The sequence below is a fragment of the Anomaloglossus baeobatrachus genome, chromosome 12 (genome assembly GCF_048569485.1).
Source record: "Anomaloglossus baeobatrachus isolate aAnoBae1 chromosome 12, aAnoBae1.hap1, whole genome shotgun sequence".
Taxonomy (NCBI): domain Eukaryota; kingdom Metazoa; phylum Chordata; class Amphibia; order Anura; family Aromobatidae; genus Anomaloglossus; species Anomaloglossus baeobatrachus.
The window spans coordinates 86402927-86420102 of NC_134364.1; the positions used below are offsets into that span (position 1 = coordinate 86402927).

At 51.5% G+C, this 17176-nt stretch overlaps 1 protein-coding gene across 2 annotated transcripts in view; it reads left to right on the forward strand.

Annotated features, from left to right (window-relative positions):
* Positions 1-17176, forward strand: part of AKAP6 (A-kinase anchoring protein 6) — a 460428-nt gene that overhangs the window by 408650 nt on the left and 34602 nt on the right. For both annotated transcript variants that reach the window (XM_075329663.1, XM_075329664.1), the window contains exon 10: positions 6371-6517. In XM_075329663.1, the coding sequence (XP_075185778.1) occupies positions 6371-6517 (147 nt within the window). The remainder of the gene's footprint in view (positions 1-6370; positions 6518-17176) is intronic.

Consider the following 17176-nt stretch of genomic DNA (forward strand, 5'->3'; position numbering starts at 1 on the left):
GTGCCTCACAACATCGCCCAGACCCATCACACATACTTACCTGTCCGGCGACGTCGCTGTGACCGGCGAACCGCCTCCTTTCTCACTGAAGAGTCACTGAACCGCCGCCCAATAGCAGCGGAGGGGCGGAGATGAGCGGGACGTAACATCCCTCCCACCTCCTTGCTTCTGCATAGCAGCCGGGAGGCAGGTAAGGGGAGCTTCCTCGTTCCTGCGGCGTCACACGCAGCGATGTGTGCTGCCGCAGGAACGAGGAACAACTTCGTTACTGCTGCAGTAACGATTTTTAAGAATGGACCCCCATGTCGCCGATTAGCGATTTTGCACGTTTTTGCAACGATGCAAAATCGCTTATCGTTGTCACACGCAACGGCATCGCTAATGTGGCTGGATGTGCATCACAAATTCCGTGACCCCAACGACTCCGCATTAGCGATGTCATAGCGTGTAAAGCCCCCTTTTAGGTGAAGTACATACTGTCACGCTCCCGGTGTCCCAGCAGCCCTCCTTACCCACTGAGCCGGTTCCTGCATCGCACCACCGCTCCATACCCACTGATCCAGTCGTACCTGCATTGCACCACCGCTCTGTACCCACTGATCCAGTCGCACCTGCATCGCACCACCGCTCCGTACCCACTGATCCGGCCTCACCGTCATTGCACTGCTCCTTACCCACTGATCCACTCCACGTGTCCACCGGTCATGGCTGCCGCTCCCGGCTCGTGCTCTCCTGTGTCCTGCTCCTGGTCTCATGAGTCTGACTCTGAGTATTAGCCTCATGCCTCTGTATAGGACCAGGCCGCGCCCACTCTCCTGGTTTTATGGACCCAGCACACCTGAAGCAGGAAGTGACCTACGGCTGTGCTGGATATATAAGACTGGCCCTTCCATAGGGGCGTTGCCTGATCAACGTGTCTGGAAGCTTTGTCTTTTGAGCTAGGTGCTCAGGCCCCCTGGTGCCGTGTCCTGTAGACTCCTTGTCTTTGCTCCCTGGTACCTGTGCCTGTTTCCTTACCGTCCTGAAGAACTCTGTGACTCTGCTGACCTGGTTATACCTGTCCCTGCCACGCCAGTGCTCCGGCTGCCGTGTACCCTGCCCCCCGGTGGGATACTCGGTCCAGTGGATCCACCTCCTGGGCCCATCAGTCCTCCCGGTCCTGACAGTTTGATCAGGCCATGGATCCCGCTGGAGCACAAACATCTGAGCTGGCCGAACTATGCCAGGAACTGGTACAACAGCGTGACACCTTACACCGGATGCTGAAATTCCTGGCGTCCATGGACCACCGGTTATATACACTGCAGACCGCTGCCGTCGTCTGAGTCCACGCAGCAACCAGTCTCCGGCTCCGAACCAGTTTCCACCACGGCCTCGCAACTTCGCCTCGCTGCTCCGCCTCGCTATGCAGGGGATCCCAAGTCCTGCCGCGGCTTCTTGAATCAGTGCTCCCTGCATTTCAAGTTGCTTCCTCATTTGTTTGTCTCAGACCAGGCTAAAGTGGCGTTCCCTGATGTCACACTTGGAAGGCGAAGCTCTAGCCTGGATTAACCCCCTGTGGGAGAATGAGGATCCAATGACCACTAACATCCGGGAATTCTTGCACGCTTTCCGAAGTACATTCGATGAACCCGGACGTACCACCACAGTGACCTCTTCGCTCCTCCGGCTACGCCAAGGGACCCTGACCGTCGGCCAATACGCCATCCAGTTCCGCACGCTCGCCTCTGAGCTGGGCTGGAACAATGAGGCCTTGACGGCGGCCTTTTGGGAAGGACTCTCTGGCCGCGTCAAAGACGAGCTTGCTGGCCGTGACGTTCCACGCACCTTGGACGCTTTAATATCCTTAGCCACCCGGATTGACCTCCGTTTCCAGGAGCGAACCAAAGAGGTATTCCGGGAGAAGCGACCACCCCGTCACGCCTTGTCCCCGCAGAGGCCTACCGCTCCTTTGCCCCTGCCTTCCTGTGACATGTTTCCGGAACCCATGCAAATTGACCGACTGAACCAAGCCAAGCAACGCCGTGCAGAACGGCTCGCCCTGGGCCTGTGCTTCTATTGTGGAGACGGGTCACACATGCTTCGGACATGCCCTGAGAAACCTGGTAGACCCCAGGCCCAAGGGATGGTGGGAACCGCTACCCTTGGCACCGGAATCCCCTCCGTTCCACTTACACAGACTGTCCAGGTGACGACGAAGAAGACCAGGTTCACAGCAGAGGCCCACATTGATTCTGGGGCAGCGGCTAATTTCATACACCAGTCTGCAGTGGACCGATACCAGGTACCTGTGATCCCGCTTGCCAAGCCCCTCTGGTTCGCCTCCGTGGACGGCAAACTGCTATACGAACCTGTCCGATATACCACTGAACCAGTGAGACTCCAGGTTGGCACTTTGCATACTGAGACCATCACCTTCTATGTGATCCCGAGGATGGCTCCTGAGCTCCTGTTGGGCCTACCCTGGCTTCAACTCCATGACCCTGCCATTAGTTGGCACTCTGGCGCTATTACTCGCTGGGGGTCCTGGTGTCATGACCACTGCCTACAGCCCGTTCCTCGGCCCCTGTCACCTGAACCTGCTATGCCGCCGGAAGAAGAAGAGGCGACGACGCAGTCCAGCGGTGTACCACAGCTCCTGGCACTTGTGCCTGTGGTGTCACCGGACCCAGAAGCAGAGTCGACGCAGTCCAGCGTCGTGCCACCATCCCTGCCACTTGAGACTTTGATGCCCCCTGCTACTGAGGATGACACACTATCCTGTACCCGGTCCGAGACGCCCGAACCGGTCGCCCACGACTCCAGTCCTGCTTCCGACTGTCTTCCCCTATCCATTGCCTCCGTTGCCGCTGACTTGGGTTCTCCGATACGGGACATAGTGGCCATGAAAACGGTCCGGGGTAGGCAGTCCTTCCTGGTCGATTGGGTGGATTGCGGTCCCGAGGCTCGGTCCTGGTTGTCCCGGAAGTACGTTGCTGCCCCTCTTCGGCGCGCCTACATGTCCCGGCCGCGGGGAGGGGGGCTTCAAGGGGGGGGTACTGTCACGCTCCCGGTGTCCCAGCAGCCCTCCTTACCCACTGAGCCGGTTCCTGCATCGCACCACCGCTCCATACCCACTGATCCAGTCGTACCTGCATTGCACCACCGCTCTGTACCCACTGATCCAGTCGCACCTGCATCGCACCACCGCTCCGTACCCACTGATCCGGCCTCACCGTCATTGCACTGCTCCTTACCCACTGATCCACTCCACGTGTCCACCGGTCATGGCTGCCGCTCCCGCTCGTGCTCTCCTGTGTCCTGCTCCTGGTCTCATGAGTCTGACTCTGAGTATTAGCCTCATGCCTCTGTATAGGACCAGGCCGCGCCCACTCTCCTGGTTTTATGGACCCAGCACACCTGAAGCAGGAAGTGACCTACGGCTGTGCTGGATATATAAGACTGGCCCTTCCATAGGGGCGTTGCCTGATCAACGTGTCTGGAAGCTTTGTCTTTTGAGCTAGGTGCTCAGGCCCCCTGGTGCCGTGTCCTGTAGACTCCTTGTCTTTGCTCCCTGGTACCTGTGCCTGTTTCCTTACCGTCCTGAAGAACTCTGTGACTCTGCTGACCTGGTTATACCTGTCCCTGCCACGCCAGTGCTCCGGCTGCCGTGTACCCTGCCCCCCGGTGGGATACTCGGTCCAGTGGATCCACCTCCTGGGCCCATCAGTCCTCCCGGTCCTGACACATACTAGATAAACTTTGAATGTCTTCTCTAGCCAAATGCTTGTCATGAGAGGTGACCCTCATACCTCCACCCACAGTATAATGCTCCCAAAGTAAATTTCCCCAAACACATTAAGATGCCCCAACAGCTACATGACTATGGGGAGATAAGGTCAAGTCAGTATCTTCAGAGAAATAAATAAGGAATAACGTTTGGAACTCCATTCTATGTCTGAACTGGGTGCAAAAACCTAAAAAACATCACTATGGGGAGATAAGGTATGCACACCAGTGACTATGTAAGGGGAATACATGAAATAGCAGAAACTGCTGTGTGAATACTGACTTGAAAAATCCAATAGCTATATGTAAGAGTGAAAATGTGAAAAATGGAATCTGCATTACTGCCATGAACATATGAATCAAGAGAAATTTAGCTACTGAATTGATCAATGCAATAGAGCCCCAACACTACGCCAAACTGCACGAGAGGACACACACAAGCTAGGGACCCCAACGTAGAGAAATACTTTGGCGTGGTGTTGGGGCTCTATTGCATTGATCAATTCAGTAGCTATATTTTTTCACATTTTCACTCTTGCATATAGCTATTGGATTTTTCAAGTCAGTATTCACACAGCAGTTTCTGCTATTCCATGTATTCCCCTTACATAGTCACTGGTGTGCATACCTTATCTCCCCATAGTGATTTTTTTTTAGGTTTTTGCACCAAGTTCAGACTTAGAATGGTGTTCCAAACGTTATTCCTTATTTCCAACAGCTACATGCACACAATATAACACTCAAACAACACATTCCCCCCACCCAATATGATTCCCCCACAACCACCCATACATAGTATGATGTCCCCACAGTCACCCACACAAAGTATGATGGCACTACAGCCACCCACACACATATTCAGTATGATGCCCCACAGTCACCCCCACACAATATGATGCCCCACAGCCACCCACACATAGTATGATGGCACTACAGCCACCCACACACATATTCAGTATGATGCCCCACAGTCACCCACACACAGTATGATGGCACTACAGCCACCCACACACAGCATAAAACTCCCACTGTAAATTCTCTCATATTCCGTATGATGCCCCACAGTCACCCACACACAATATGATGCCCTACAGTTCTTCACACATAGGATAATGCCTTCACACACAGTATAATGCCACCATTGTCCTCCCCACACAGTATAATGACCCCATAGTTCATTCTACCAGTCTCCCCACAAAATTATTCCCCCAGCGTCCACCACTTTATGTCACTACAGTGCTCTCACAGACAGTATAATGCCCCTAGAGTCTTTCACACACAATATGACAGTCCTCCATAAATTATGATGCTTCCACATCTCCCCAAACACTCAGTATTATTTCCCCACAAGTACCTACAGTACAATACCCCACTGCCACCCACACACAGTATGATGTCCCATTGTCCTTTGCACTCAATATGATAATCCCACAGTACCTACCACACACAGTATTATGCCCTAATGTCCTTCACACTCAGTATGATGACCACACAGTGTCCACCACATACAATGTGATGTCTCACACAGTAAATTCCTCCACAGCCTTTCATAAGGTATGATACCCAACATCTTCTACTCACAGTATAATGTCCCCCATAGTCCCCCACACACAGTACAATTCCCCCAGTAGTGACATATACTACCTACCTAAATATTGTTGCTGAACATGGCAGAGAGTTCTATGTTTGAATTTGACTTCCAAATTTTTATGTTTTCAATCTGATCAAGCGTCTGTGTCATATTCTTGACAAATAAGTCAATCCATGGACATCCCCACCTTGCAACATGTAGGACTCTGATATTAATTATGCTCTTCTGGGTATCATGAATCACGAAAATTGGTTTTTGAAAAAGCTTAAGCACCCCAGTCAATGGCATTGCATGGGTTGCCAATGTCCAAGGAAAGAATTTTGAGGCTCCTAATCAGTCAGCTATTAATGCTCCCGGAGATCTATCCACCAGTCCAGACTTTGAATTTCTTTTGTATTTTAATATTTTCTCTGCTTTTTTATTATATTTTATGTAAAACATTTTTTACTTTAACCCTAACCCTTAGCGTAACCAGGCGGGGCTGTGATGGTGACTCTGCCCCCTAATGATGCTTTGTTTGAGAATACCAGTATGCACTGGGATTCTCCAACGAAGCATCATCAAAGAGGAAAGAGGGAAAAAATCAATAGCAGTTAGATAGTGTAGTTAGTGAACAGTAAGGAATTTTTAATGCAGCCATATTAGAAATTAGTTTAGATTACTCCAATAAATAGATAGGGATTTGGTTGAAAATTTGTCTAATCTTCGGACCACCCCCGAATTTCTCCATTGACTGTGTCAGAGTATATTGGGCAGCACTTGGATGACATCAGACTGCAGTCTGATGGTTTACACACACCCATAGACTTGTATGGGTGCATGTCATCCGATTATCAAGTGCACTCACAGTGCCATTCTAAAAAATGTAGCACTCGGCTGTGTTATACACTCGTGAGTGAGACCTTAGAGTCATAAGAATTTACAAGAATTTCTCATTTAATGGTTACTTTTAATTGCTAGAAAGATAGTACAGTAGTAATATTCATCATAATGTTATTTTTTATCTCGCAGAGATGCAGTGTGGAGCTGTCACTGAGAGAAGACCGGGTACATTCTTTATTACGTCAGCTGGCAACTCTGAGGAGTGAAAGTGCTACATTACCTGACAGTGTTGCTGACAAAGAGGTGTTAATCAGGGACAAGTGGGATATGTTGAAGGTGAGATATCGTTTATGAGGATAAGGCCCTACAATCTTTTCTAAAAATGTTACTGTTCTGCCTGATAATAATATGAGTATTGCTTAAAGGGAGACTGTCACTCCCAAACTGACAATTAAATATATGTATATATATGTGTGTGTGTGTGTGTATGTATGTATGTATGTATGTATGTATATATATATATATATATATATATATATATATATATATATATATATATATATATATATATAGTGAGGCTGTGCTCACTGAATGTATTGGGGACACTCACTTGGCTGCTATAGCTGAGGTACCAAGGAACACTTTTCCATTTAAAGGTCCAGTTAGTTTATTTAAAGCCGCATAAAGCACATTGCAACTTAAACACATCTGAGATCACCAACCGGCAACTGTGACTTGCTCTCAGCCACGGACGCCGATCAGTCCAGATCCCCAGGAGGACTCCAGCTGCCTAAGTGCAGAGTGACCACATACATGTCACTGGCTAGGAGGCCATACAGCTGGCCTCCTAGCCAGTGACATCAGGGGAAACTGCAGCGGACTCTAATCCACATGGAATCCTTACAGGGTGCCTCCAGGAAGTGAAATCCTTCCAAGCACCCAGAGACCATGTGACCAAACAGTCTCTTAAATCAGACGGGACACATGTAATTACACAGACCTGTCCAGCAAACTGGCTATTCTTAAACGGAACCTGACCCTTAAATACAATACCAAGACTTGTAGAACTACAGGTCTCATAGTAACATTTTCAGGTTAACTTTGCAGGGGACCTTCTCCCCTGCGACACATAGGGACCATGTACAACATTGGTGATCGCTACATCACTATATATACTGTATAAATATTATATATATAATATATATATATATATATAATATTTATGTGTGTGACCTAGCCCCTATTTTAGTTAAAATATGGATCTATAGTTTAACGTAAGATTTTATTATTGTAAGTCAACTTTTATTGGTCTGTAAATTAGGGCGCTTCATTGCACTCTTGGTGTGGCCTATGCTTTGGTGCCCCATCACACTCTCTATTTGAGTAATAAGGCCGCTGCATTATGGTGATTGACATGTCTCTGAAGCTAATGTTCAGTTGTCTTCGAGCTATTGGGTGGAGACTGGCTGCTATACGTGGCAAACACAGAGGAAAGGATTCTAGCTCTTCTTTATCTGTGGCATACAGAGAGACATAGCAGGAGGACAACTTACTGCAGTATGGAGGAAATTATATTGCCACACTGAACTCTGTAGCTGTGAATCCAGCACTACAGTAGAGTGAGATAACTCATATGCTAGAAGCTGCAGCAAAAGCTGTGTGTCTATGCTTGTGTCAATGACTCTCAATCTCCCTCTTCATCTTTTCTCATATAATTTAATAACTACCATCCATATAACCTAATACTTCTGTGAACTGGCAGTCCATCTTACGTGGAGTAGAAAGGATTTTAGCATCTTTCAAAATTAATGATGAGTTAAGGCCACTTTACACGCAACGACATTGCTAATGAGATGTCGTTGGGGTCACGGCATTCGTGAACCACATCCGGCCTCGTTAGCGACATCGTTGCATGTGAAACGCAGGAACGACCGTTAACGATCAAAAATACTCACCATATCGTTGATCGTTGACACGTCGTTCTAATCTCAAATATCGTTTCTGCTGCAGGTACGATGTTGTTCGTCGTTCCTGTGGCAGCACACATCGCTTTGTGTTACACCGCAGGAACGAGGAACAACATCGTACCTGCGGCCGCCGGCAATGAGGAAGGAAGGAGATGGGCGGGATGTTACGCCCGCTTGTATTGGGCGGTCGTTTAGTGACGCCGTTGTGACGCCGCACGAACCACCCCCTTAGAAAGGAGGCGGTTCGCCGGCCACAGCGACGTCGCTAGGAAGGTAAGTATGTGTGACGGGTGTTAGCGATGTTGTGCGCCACGAGCAGTGATTTGCTTGTGATGCACAACTGACGGGGGCGGGTGCTTTCACCAGCGACATCGCTAGCGATCTCGCTGTGTGTAAAGTGGCCTTTAAGGATTAAGATGGGTGGGAGGCAGAAGTGGCTAATTAGATGAGAACCACTACTCCATTCAAAGACCCCTACAGTGGTGGACTTGGAACCCCCATTCTAGTGATCAGCAAGAGTTCCAATGATGGGACTTTAGCAGACAAACGGTTATTACCTATCCTGCTGATAGATAATAAATGTTTGTTGTGGGATAGCCTGTTTAATTAAGGAAGTTGTGTCTGTCTGAGGCCATCAGCTCCATAAGGCTACCTCAGACAGTCATGGCACAATCCACTTTGATTACTAGGTTACAGAGAAAACCTGGCCTTCACCCTTCAACCCCTTTACAGGGATCTAGACTTACAAAAGGACCCACTCCCATTGAGTTGAATCTTCAGAGTAGCTGCTATTGACTCGCCCACCCCAGGGCTAGGGGACACCCGGTGCCGGGCCGGACTAATCCGGTGGTAGTCAGTGGTGGCTGGGCCCGGCTCCGTGGCCCTGGTGGGTGTCAGTTGAATATGTGGCTGATGAGTTGAAGTTAATGTTCGTGACGCCACCTGTGGTATGCGGCTATTAAGCCGCCGCTGCTATGGGAGAACTCCGGGGTGATGTTATGGCAGCTATGATGTTACTGCTCCCCACAGGTGGAGCGATGCCCCGGGATACAGTTGGTGCCCGTGAAAGTCTATGGTGTTGTGTGGCTAACACGGTGCAGGGCCGACAGGCGAGGAAAGAACCAGGCACAAACAACAGTCTCTTTACCTTCTCCTCTTTTACTCTGGGAACAGTCCAGTCCTGGGAGACCGTTACAGGTGGTGATGGGGATCCGGTCGGCCTGGAAGTACTTGGGATGATCTTTCTGGCCAGCTGAGTATGAGGCCTACTCCTGTACTTTGCTTTGTGATGATAGGACCCTGCTTCTCTGAATCCAGCAATGGCCCTCTTTGCTGCTGGGACCGATGGCACGTCCCTTCTTTCTGTAGGTGGCTGCGCAGACCCTCTCTCTGGTGCTTCTCCGCTGGAGTCCACACCGGGCCCTGATGCTGCAGCTGTACCTTGGATGTTTCTGGGCCAGGGGCTTGCAGCTCTCCTGCCCTTCGGACTCGGCTACCAGGGGCGGATTTTATACCCTGGCAACCACAGACTCCGATGTCTGAGTCTCTCTGCTGCCTCTCAGCTATTCCTGCTTCTCTGGGCCAAGCTGCTCCAGCTCTAGGCCCCAGATTCACAGGACAGCTCACTCTGCGTCTGTTCACTTCCACTACTCCCTACAGACTGGCTGCACTTCCTCCCTCTGGTCAGGTAGAGGAAGGCTCCCTGGAATTCCAGGTTCAGAGCTCCCCCTGCTGGCCGGAGGGAGAACTGTGTTGGGTGTTAAACCTGCTGGCCAATGGATCTCCCAACTACCTCCAGGCTCAGCATTAACCCTTTGGGAGGGCAATGCTGCTGTGGCGACCAGGTCCTAGGGCGCCACACTCCCCCTTAGTTAAATTCAGTACTCCCGGACTGTGGAAACAAAACATAACATGTCATACATTTCATCCCAATATGGGAGGCACATTATTTTTAACGTTACAACTTCAGACAGTACTATAAGAGTCCAGTGTGGCTCCCTGCCGGGTGTCCATTACACTGCTCCATGGGGGACCCGCCGCGATCAAACCCCCAACGTAGGCTCTGGGCGTGCGTCAGAGCATTGATGACCCCACTCTATGCACGCCGGACGGGTTTTTCTTCAGGGGTGTTGAGCACACTGGTGCTAACTATAAACAATTTAGGTGTTGGCCACCCATAGTCCAGTGGCCCAATTGTCCATTTTCGCAATCACAAAAAAAAACATTTTGTACACGACATTACAGACTTTTCACATAACTATTTACATTCTAATAAATACTCTTTCTTTATATAGTTGATTCCCTATACCTTAGAGGGGGTTGTCCCCGAGTGCTGCGTTGAGACCTGCGTAGCTCTGGTGTTTGTCCCTGACTACTTAGTGTGTCTCCTATCTCAGCACTACCGGTAGGCCTAACCCCAATAGGTATGCATGATGATTGCCTATGTGGTCTAGGAGTCGCCAAGGGTATGACAGGTTCACCACTGACAGGGGGTTGATCCTCCTGTTCCACTGCTGGCGTGTCACCGCGTGTCGGGGCGGACGGTTCTTTGGGTGGATCCGGAACCTGTTCTGTTTCTGGCTCGACCAACTGTGGGAACGTCAGGACCGGTACCACTACGGCACCATTTATGCGGGTCCAAGTCTTGGGGAATTTGCCGAGGATCGTTTGTATCATCTCTTCCCCTTCTTCTCGAACTTCCTCCACTTCCCTTTGAACTTTGCACCGCTCAGGGCACGTCTTCAGGCGGTCTCTGGATATTGCTTGACAAGTCTTGCCTTCGTCCTTGCTTATGAGGCACACCTTACTGTTGTCAAAGTTGGAGGGGATAATGGTGTAGGGCTCGTTCTCCCACTGATCATCCAATTTATGCGTCCTCCGCTTCTTCTTGAGGACTTGTTCTCCAGGTGCTAAGGGAGTTGCTGGGGCCGTTTGATTGTACTGCTGCTCTTGTCTTGTTCTGGCTTGAGACAGGCTCCTCTCTACGCATTCCTGGACCTTACGGTACTGCTGCTGCCGTTCTGTATCCCAATCCTCTATTTCTTGAACCGCCTCAGGCGACACAGTCCCCATCTCAAAGTCTACAGGCAACCTGCCAGGTCTGGCTCGCATCAGGTAAGCGGGGCTGCAGTTGGTCGAATTTACTGGGATATGGTTGTACAGGTCGACCAGATCTGGCAGCTTCTCTGGCCATTGGTTCCTTTCTTCCAGAGGTAGAGTCTTCAGCATATCAATAACCACATGGTTCATTTTCTCGCACAGTCCATTGGTTTGGGGGTGGTACGGTGTTGTTCTGATTTTCTTACAACCGTACATGTTACAAAACTCTTGGAACACCTCCGCCTCGAACGCAGGGCCTTGATCGGTCAGTACCCTTTCCGGATAACCGTGAGGCCGGCAAAAGGATGCCTGGAACGCTTTAGCTGCTGTTCTGGCTGTCTGGTCCTTCACAGGCACTACTACCAGGAAACGAGAGTAATGGTCCACAATTGTGAGGGCGTACACATAGCCTGACCGGCTTGGTGTTAACTTCACGTGGTCCAGGGCCACCAACTCCAGGGGCTGCTTCGTAACAATTGGCTGTAGGGGAGACCTTTGGCTGGCATCATCCTTCCGCCTCAGGTTACACGGGCCACAGTCTCGGCACCACTTCTCGATCACCTTTCTCATGTGCACCCAATAGAACCGATCACGGAGTAGGGCCTCCAACTTCTTCCACCCAAAGTGGCCTGCGTTATCATGATAAGCTGCTAGGACCATTGGAGCATCCCTCTGCGGAACCACGATCTGCCAGACAAGTTCATTTGTTCGCCAGTTGACGTGTCTCTTGCAGAGCTTGCCTTGGTAGGTGAACAGTCGTCCCCTCTCTTTCCACAACTGCTGGGCTTCTTCTGGAGCATCTGGACCAAGATGAGTCTCAGCTTGTGCTAGCTTTTCTTTGACCAATCGCACCGCCGGGTCACCGTTCTGTGTCTCTTCCCAATTATGGTGGAGTAATGGGTTAACCGGGACCTCGTGTTGGCTCGAGCGCTTCACTCCCACAGCATGCTCACACTGGGAAACGCCCTGATGATGGAAAGCCGGTAACTCTATCTCTTCGAGTTCATCCAGGTCTTCTCCAGATTCGGGTAAGTGAGGCATTCTGGACAGCGCATCAGCATTGTTATTCTTCTTGCCAGCCCGGTACTTGATGGTAAAGTCAAAGTTAGACAGCCGGGCCATCCATCGCTGTTCCAACGCCCCTAACTTGGCTGTTGCCAGGTGTGTCAACGGATTGTTGTCCGTGAAGATGGTGAACTTGGCCGACGCCAGATAGTGTTTGAAGCGTTCAGTCACTGCCCAAACAATAGCGAGGAACTCCAGCTTGAAGGAACTGTAATTTTCTGGATTCCTTTCTGTGGGCCGAAGCTTCCTACTGGCGTACGCTATCACCTTCTCCCTGCCTCCCTGCACCTGGGACAAAACGGCTCCCAGGCCCACGTTGCTGGCGTCTGTATACAGTACAAACGGCTGGCTGTAGTCAGGGTAGGCCAGAATTTCTTCTCCCGTGAGAGCCCCTTTCAGCTGGACAAAGGAGGTTTCTAGTTGGCTGCTCCATTCAAATGGAGGGCTCTGCTTCTTAGCCTGCTTTGGCTGGCCCACCAGGAGATCTTGAAGGGGCGCTGCTATCTTGGTGAAACCATCAATGAACCTTCGGTAGTAGCCCACCAGCCCAAGGAACTGCCGCACCTCCTTTACCGTGGTGGGTCTTGGCCAGTCCTTGATTACGGTGACTTTCTCCGGATCAGGTGCCACACCTTCTGCGCTGACCACATGACCCAGGTACTGTACCTTTGGCTTCAAGAGGTGACATTTGGACGGCTTGATCTTCAGGCCATATTTTGACAAAGACTCGAACACTTCTGCTAAGTGCTTCAGGTGGTCTTCATAAGTCTTGGAGTAGACTATGACGTCATCCAGGTACAACAGCACGGTTTCGAAGTTGTGGTGGCCCAAGCAGCACTCCATCAACCGTTGGAATGTCCCTGGGGCGTTGCAGAGCCCGAATGGCATGCAGTTGAACTCGCAGAGGCCCATCGGCGTCGTGAATGCAGTCTTCTCCTTGTCCGCCTCTGCCACGGGAACCTGCCAATACCCACTGGTGAGATCCAAGGTGGAGAAATAGTTAGCTGACTTTAAGGCTGTTAGTGACTCCTCTATTCTGGGTAGGGGATAAGCATCTTTATGTGTAATGCGGTTAATTTGCCTGTAATCTACACACATTCTCATTGTACCATCCTTTTTCTTTACGAGCACTAGTGGAGCTGCCCAGGGGCTACAACTATCTCTGATAACCCCAGCCTCCTTCATTTCCCGTAACATTTCTTTGGCACGCTGATACTGTGCGGGGGGTACAGGGCGGTATCTCTCTTTAACGGGAGGATGATCACCCGTGGGGATTTGATGTTTAACCCCTTTCACCTGCCCAAAATCTAGGGGGTGTTTGCTGAAGACCCGCTCGTACTCCTGTACCACCCGGTAAACCCCATTCTTTTGGTGTGAGGGGGTGGAGTCGGTGCCCACATGTAAGTTTTGGCACCAGTCTTCCAGCTGCCCCTTGGAGCCCTTGTCTTCCGCCTGGTCGGACGGGATCAAGGGTTCCACTGCTTTGATGGTGTTGTTGCTGACAGTGTACAGTTTTGCTACAGTGGCGTACCGGGGCAATTTGGCTTCCTCCTCCCCACAATTCAGGACACGGATGGGCACTCTCCCCTTGCGGACGTCTGCTACCCCTCTGGCTATCAGGACTCCAGGCCTACTGTCTGAATACACCGGTTCTACCAAGGCATGGTAATCCTGACCCTTGAGGCCTATTGCTGCCCGACACCAGATCAACATTTCACTTCTTGGGGGTATTGCAATGGGTAGGGGGTCACTTACCCTCACACTGCCAATTTCTCCTCCGGCCAGCTCCACCTGCTGCCTCCTCATCAGGGCTCTGATCTCCCTCTGTAGGGCACGCTGCTGCCCGGAGCTGGCAGTTTCAGACGCCTGCTGCAACAAAATTATCACTTCGGCAATACAATTTTCTATCACATTTGTACCAATGGTTACCAGCGGGTCAGATTCTTTGCGATCAATATCTACAATTATCATCCCCTGACATGGCAATTCCACCCGCCCCACTTTAATGGTTACTTCTTTATACCCAATTTGAGGTAAGGGCTGACCATTACTGGCCACAATTGTTAAATCATCATCTGGGCCATGGTCAATGTCTGAATCAGCCCAATATCTTTTGTACAGTTTATAGGGGATGGTCGTTACCTGGGACCCAGTATCCAGGAGGGCATTCAAAGGGATCCCATCCAGCACAATAGGAAGGACCGGTCGTCCTCCCACATACTTGCTGCGGCTGGGGGTTGAGCCGGGCTTCCTTACACCTGGGGGTCGGCTCCTGGCCCCAGGCTCGGCCCATTTAAAGGACAGTATCGTGCAATGTGGCCCGCCTGGCTGCAGCGGCGGCAAATCGGTTGTCCCGTTGAATCATACCGGTCTGTGTCTCTGCCTCGGGTCGGCGGAACCCTCCTCTGTCGCATCCATGGGACGTCATCTGGGCTGGAGGCCAACTCGATTTTTGCAGGCGATGGGGTCACTTGTAGGGACTGCACGATCTTGGCAAGGGCAGCTACAGTCTTGGTCAGCTCCTGGAACTGCTGTCTGAGCTCTGCAGTGGGATCCTTATCCAGGGACTGCGCCTCAGCCCCTGCAGTGGCTCGTGTTGCAGGCACTACCCCGGGGTACGTGATAGCAAGAGGCCGGAGGGGCACTGGGTCATTCGGTGTAGATTCTCTCAGTACCCGGATGGCCTGGTCCTTAAACTTTGCAAAGTCCAGAGCAGGGTTCTGCAGGACCATGATACGCAGCTGGGTCCTGTGGGCATCTGACAGGAGCCCCTCTATGAACTGCTCAGTTAGGAGTTTGTGTTCTTCACGTACACTCTCTGGGTCCACTTGTTTAACCGCTTTCAGGGCCTCCTGCAGGTTTAAGGCATAGTCCCTTATGCTGTCTGTGGGCCGCTGCTTGCACCCAAAGAATCTCATCTTTATCTCTGCTGCGGTGCGGGTGTCAAAAGTACTCTTTAGCTTGGCCAGTATCTGGGTTACTGTCCCTTTATCTGTATCAGGCCAGGACTTCACTTCACGCTGGGCTGCGCCGGCTAGCTGTCCCATTAATATGCCCACCTTCTGGCTCTCAGTCAGCGGATACACCCGGAATAAGCTGTGCAGGCTTTCTCTGAAGTCGCTCAAGGTATGGGACTCCCCGGAATACTGCGGCAGCCATTCTGCGCCCGGTATGTACGGCATGGTGATCGGCATTACCGGCGCTACAGCGGGGGATGGGGCGACGGCGACAGGGATCGCTTCGGCGGGCGCTGCGGCGTCTCGGGCTATGGCAGCCACCTGCCCTCCCTCTGCGTCGGACATCTTCCTCCCCCTTAGTGAACCTTACCAGGCTCCGTTCACTTTTCAAATTTTCTTCCGGGTCGCGCGGGGTTAACAGCGCTCTGCTCTGATGGCGCGCTCCCTTCGCGCTCTTTGTCAGGCACGCCCCCCTTCTTCCTGCGCTCAGTGAGGATAATGGCGGCGGCAGTTTTCAAACAGTGAAACACGCAGTAATACAGTCTTTAAAGCGCAATTATTCAGGCGCACAGTACCCGGTGGAACCGGGCACGAAATCCTGTTCGTGACGCCAAAAGTTGACTCGCCCACCCCAGGGCTAGGGGACACCCGGTGCCGGGCCGGACTAATCCGGTGGTAGTCAGTGGTGGCTGGGCCCGGCTCCGTGGCCCTGGTGGGTGTCAGTTGAATATGTGGCTGATGAGTTGAAGTTAATGTTCGTGACGCCACCTGTGGTATGCGGCTATTAAGCCGCCGCTGCTATGGGAGAACTCCGGGGTGATGTTATGGCAGCTATGATGTTACTGCTCCCCACAGGTGGAGCGATGCCCCGGGATACAGTTGGTGCCCGTGAAAGTCTATGGTGTTGTGTGGCTAACACGGTGCAGGGCCGACAGGCGAGGAAAGAACCAGGCACAAACAACAGTCTCTTTACCTTCTCCTCTTTTACTCTGGGAACAGTCCAGTCCTGGGAGACCGTTACAGGTGGTGATGGGGATCCGGTCGGCCTGGAAGTACTTGGGATGATCTTTCTGGCCAGCTGAGTATGAGGCCTACTCCTGTACTTTGCTTTGTGATGATAGGACCCTGCTTCTCTGAATCCAGCAATGGCCCTCTTTGCTGCTGGGACCGATGGCACGTCCCTTCTTTCTGTAGGTGGCTGCGCAGACCCTCTCTCTGGTGCTTCTCCGCTGGAGTCCACACCGGGCCCTGATGCTGCAGCTGTACCTTGGATGTTTCTGGGCCAGGGGCTTGCAGCTCTCCTGCCCTTCGGACTCGGCTACCAGGGGCGGATTTTATACCCTGGCAACCACAGACTCCGATGTCTGAGTCTCTCTGCTGCCTCTCAGCTATTCCTGCTTCTCTGGGCCAAGCTGCTCCAGCTCTAGGCCCCAGATTCACAGGACAGCTCACTCTGCGTCTGTTCACTTCCACTACTCCCTACAGACTGGCTGCACTTCCTCCCTCTGGTCAGGTAGAGGAAGGCTCCCTGGAATTCCAGGTTCAGAGCTCCCCCTGCTGGCCGGAGGGAGAACTGTGTTGGGTGTTAAACCTGCTGGCCAATGGATCTCCCAACTACCTCCAGGCTCAGCATTAACCCTTTGGGAGGGCAATGCTGCTGTGGCGACCAGGTCCTAGGGCGCCACACTATTGGAGGCAGGAGATGTAAAACTAGCCAGTGGAGTGGCTAAATCAGGAAAAAAATGAGACCTAGCAAAGTCAGGAGAATAGCCAGTGTAAGGTATTTGGAGGCCAGACATGCTGAAGTCAAGATGAGGGGAATTCAGAGAACCAAGCAAAGTCGGGGTGTCAAGCAAAGTCAAGATCAGGACCCAAACAGCATGAATAGAGCACCAAAAGTACACCAG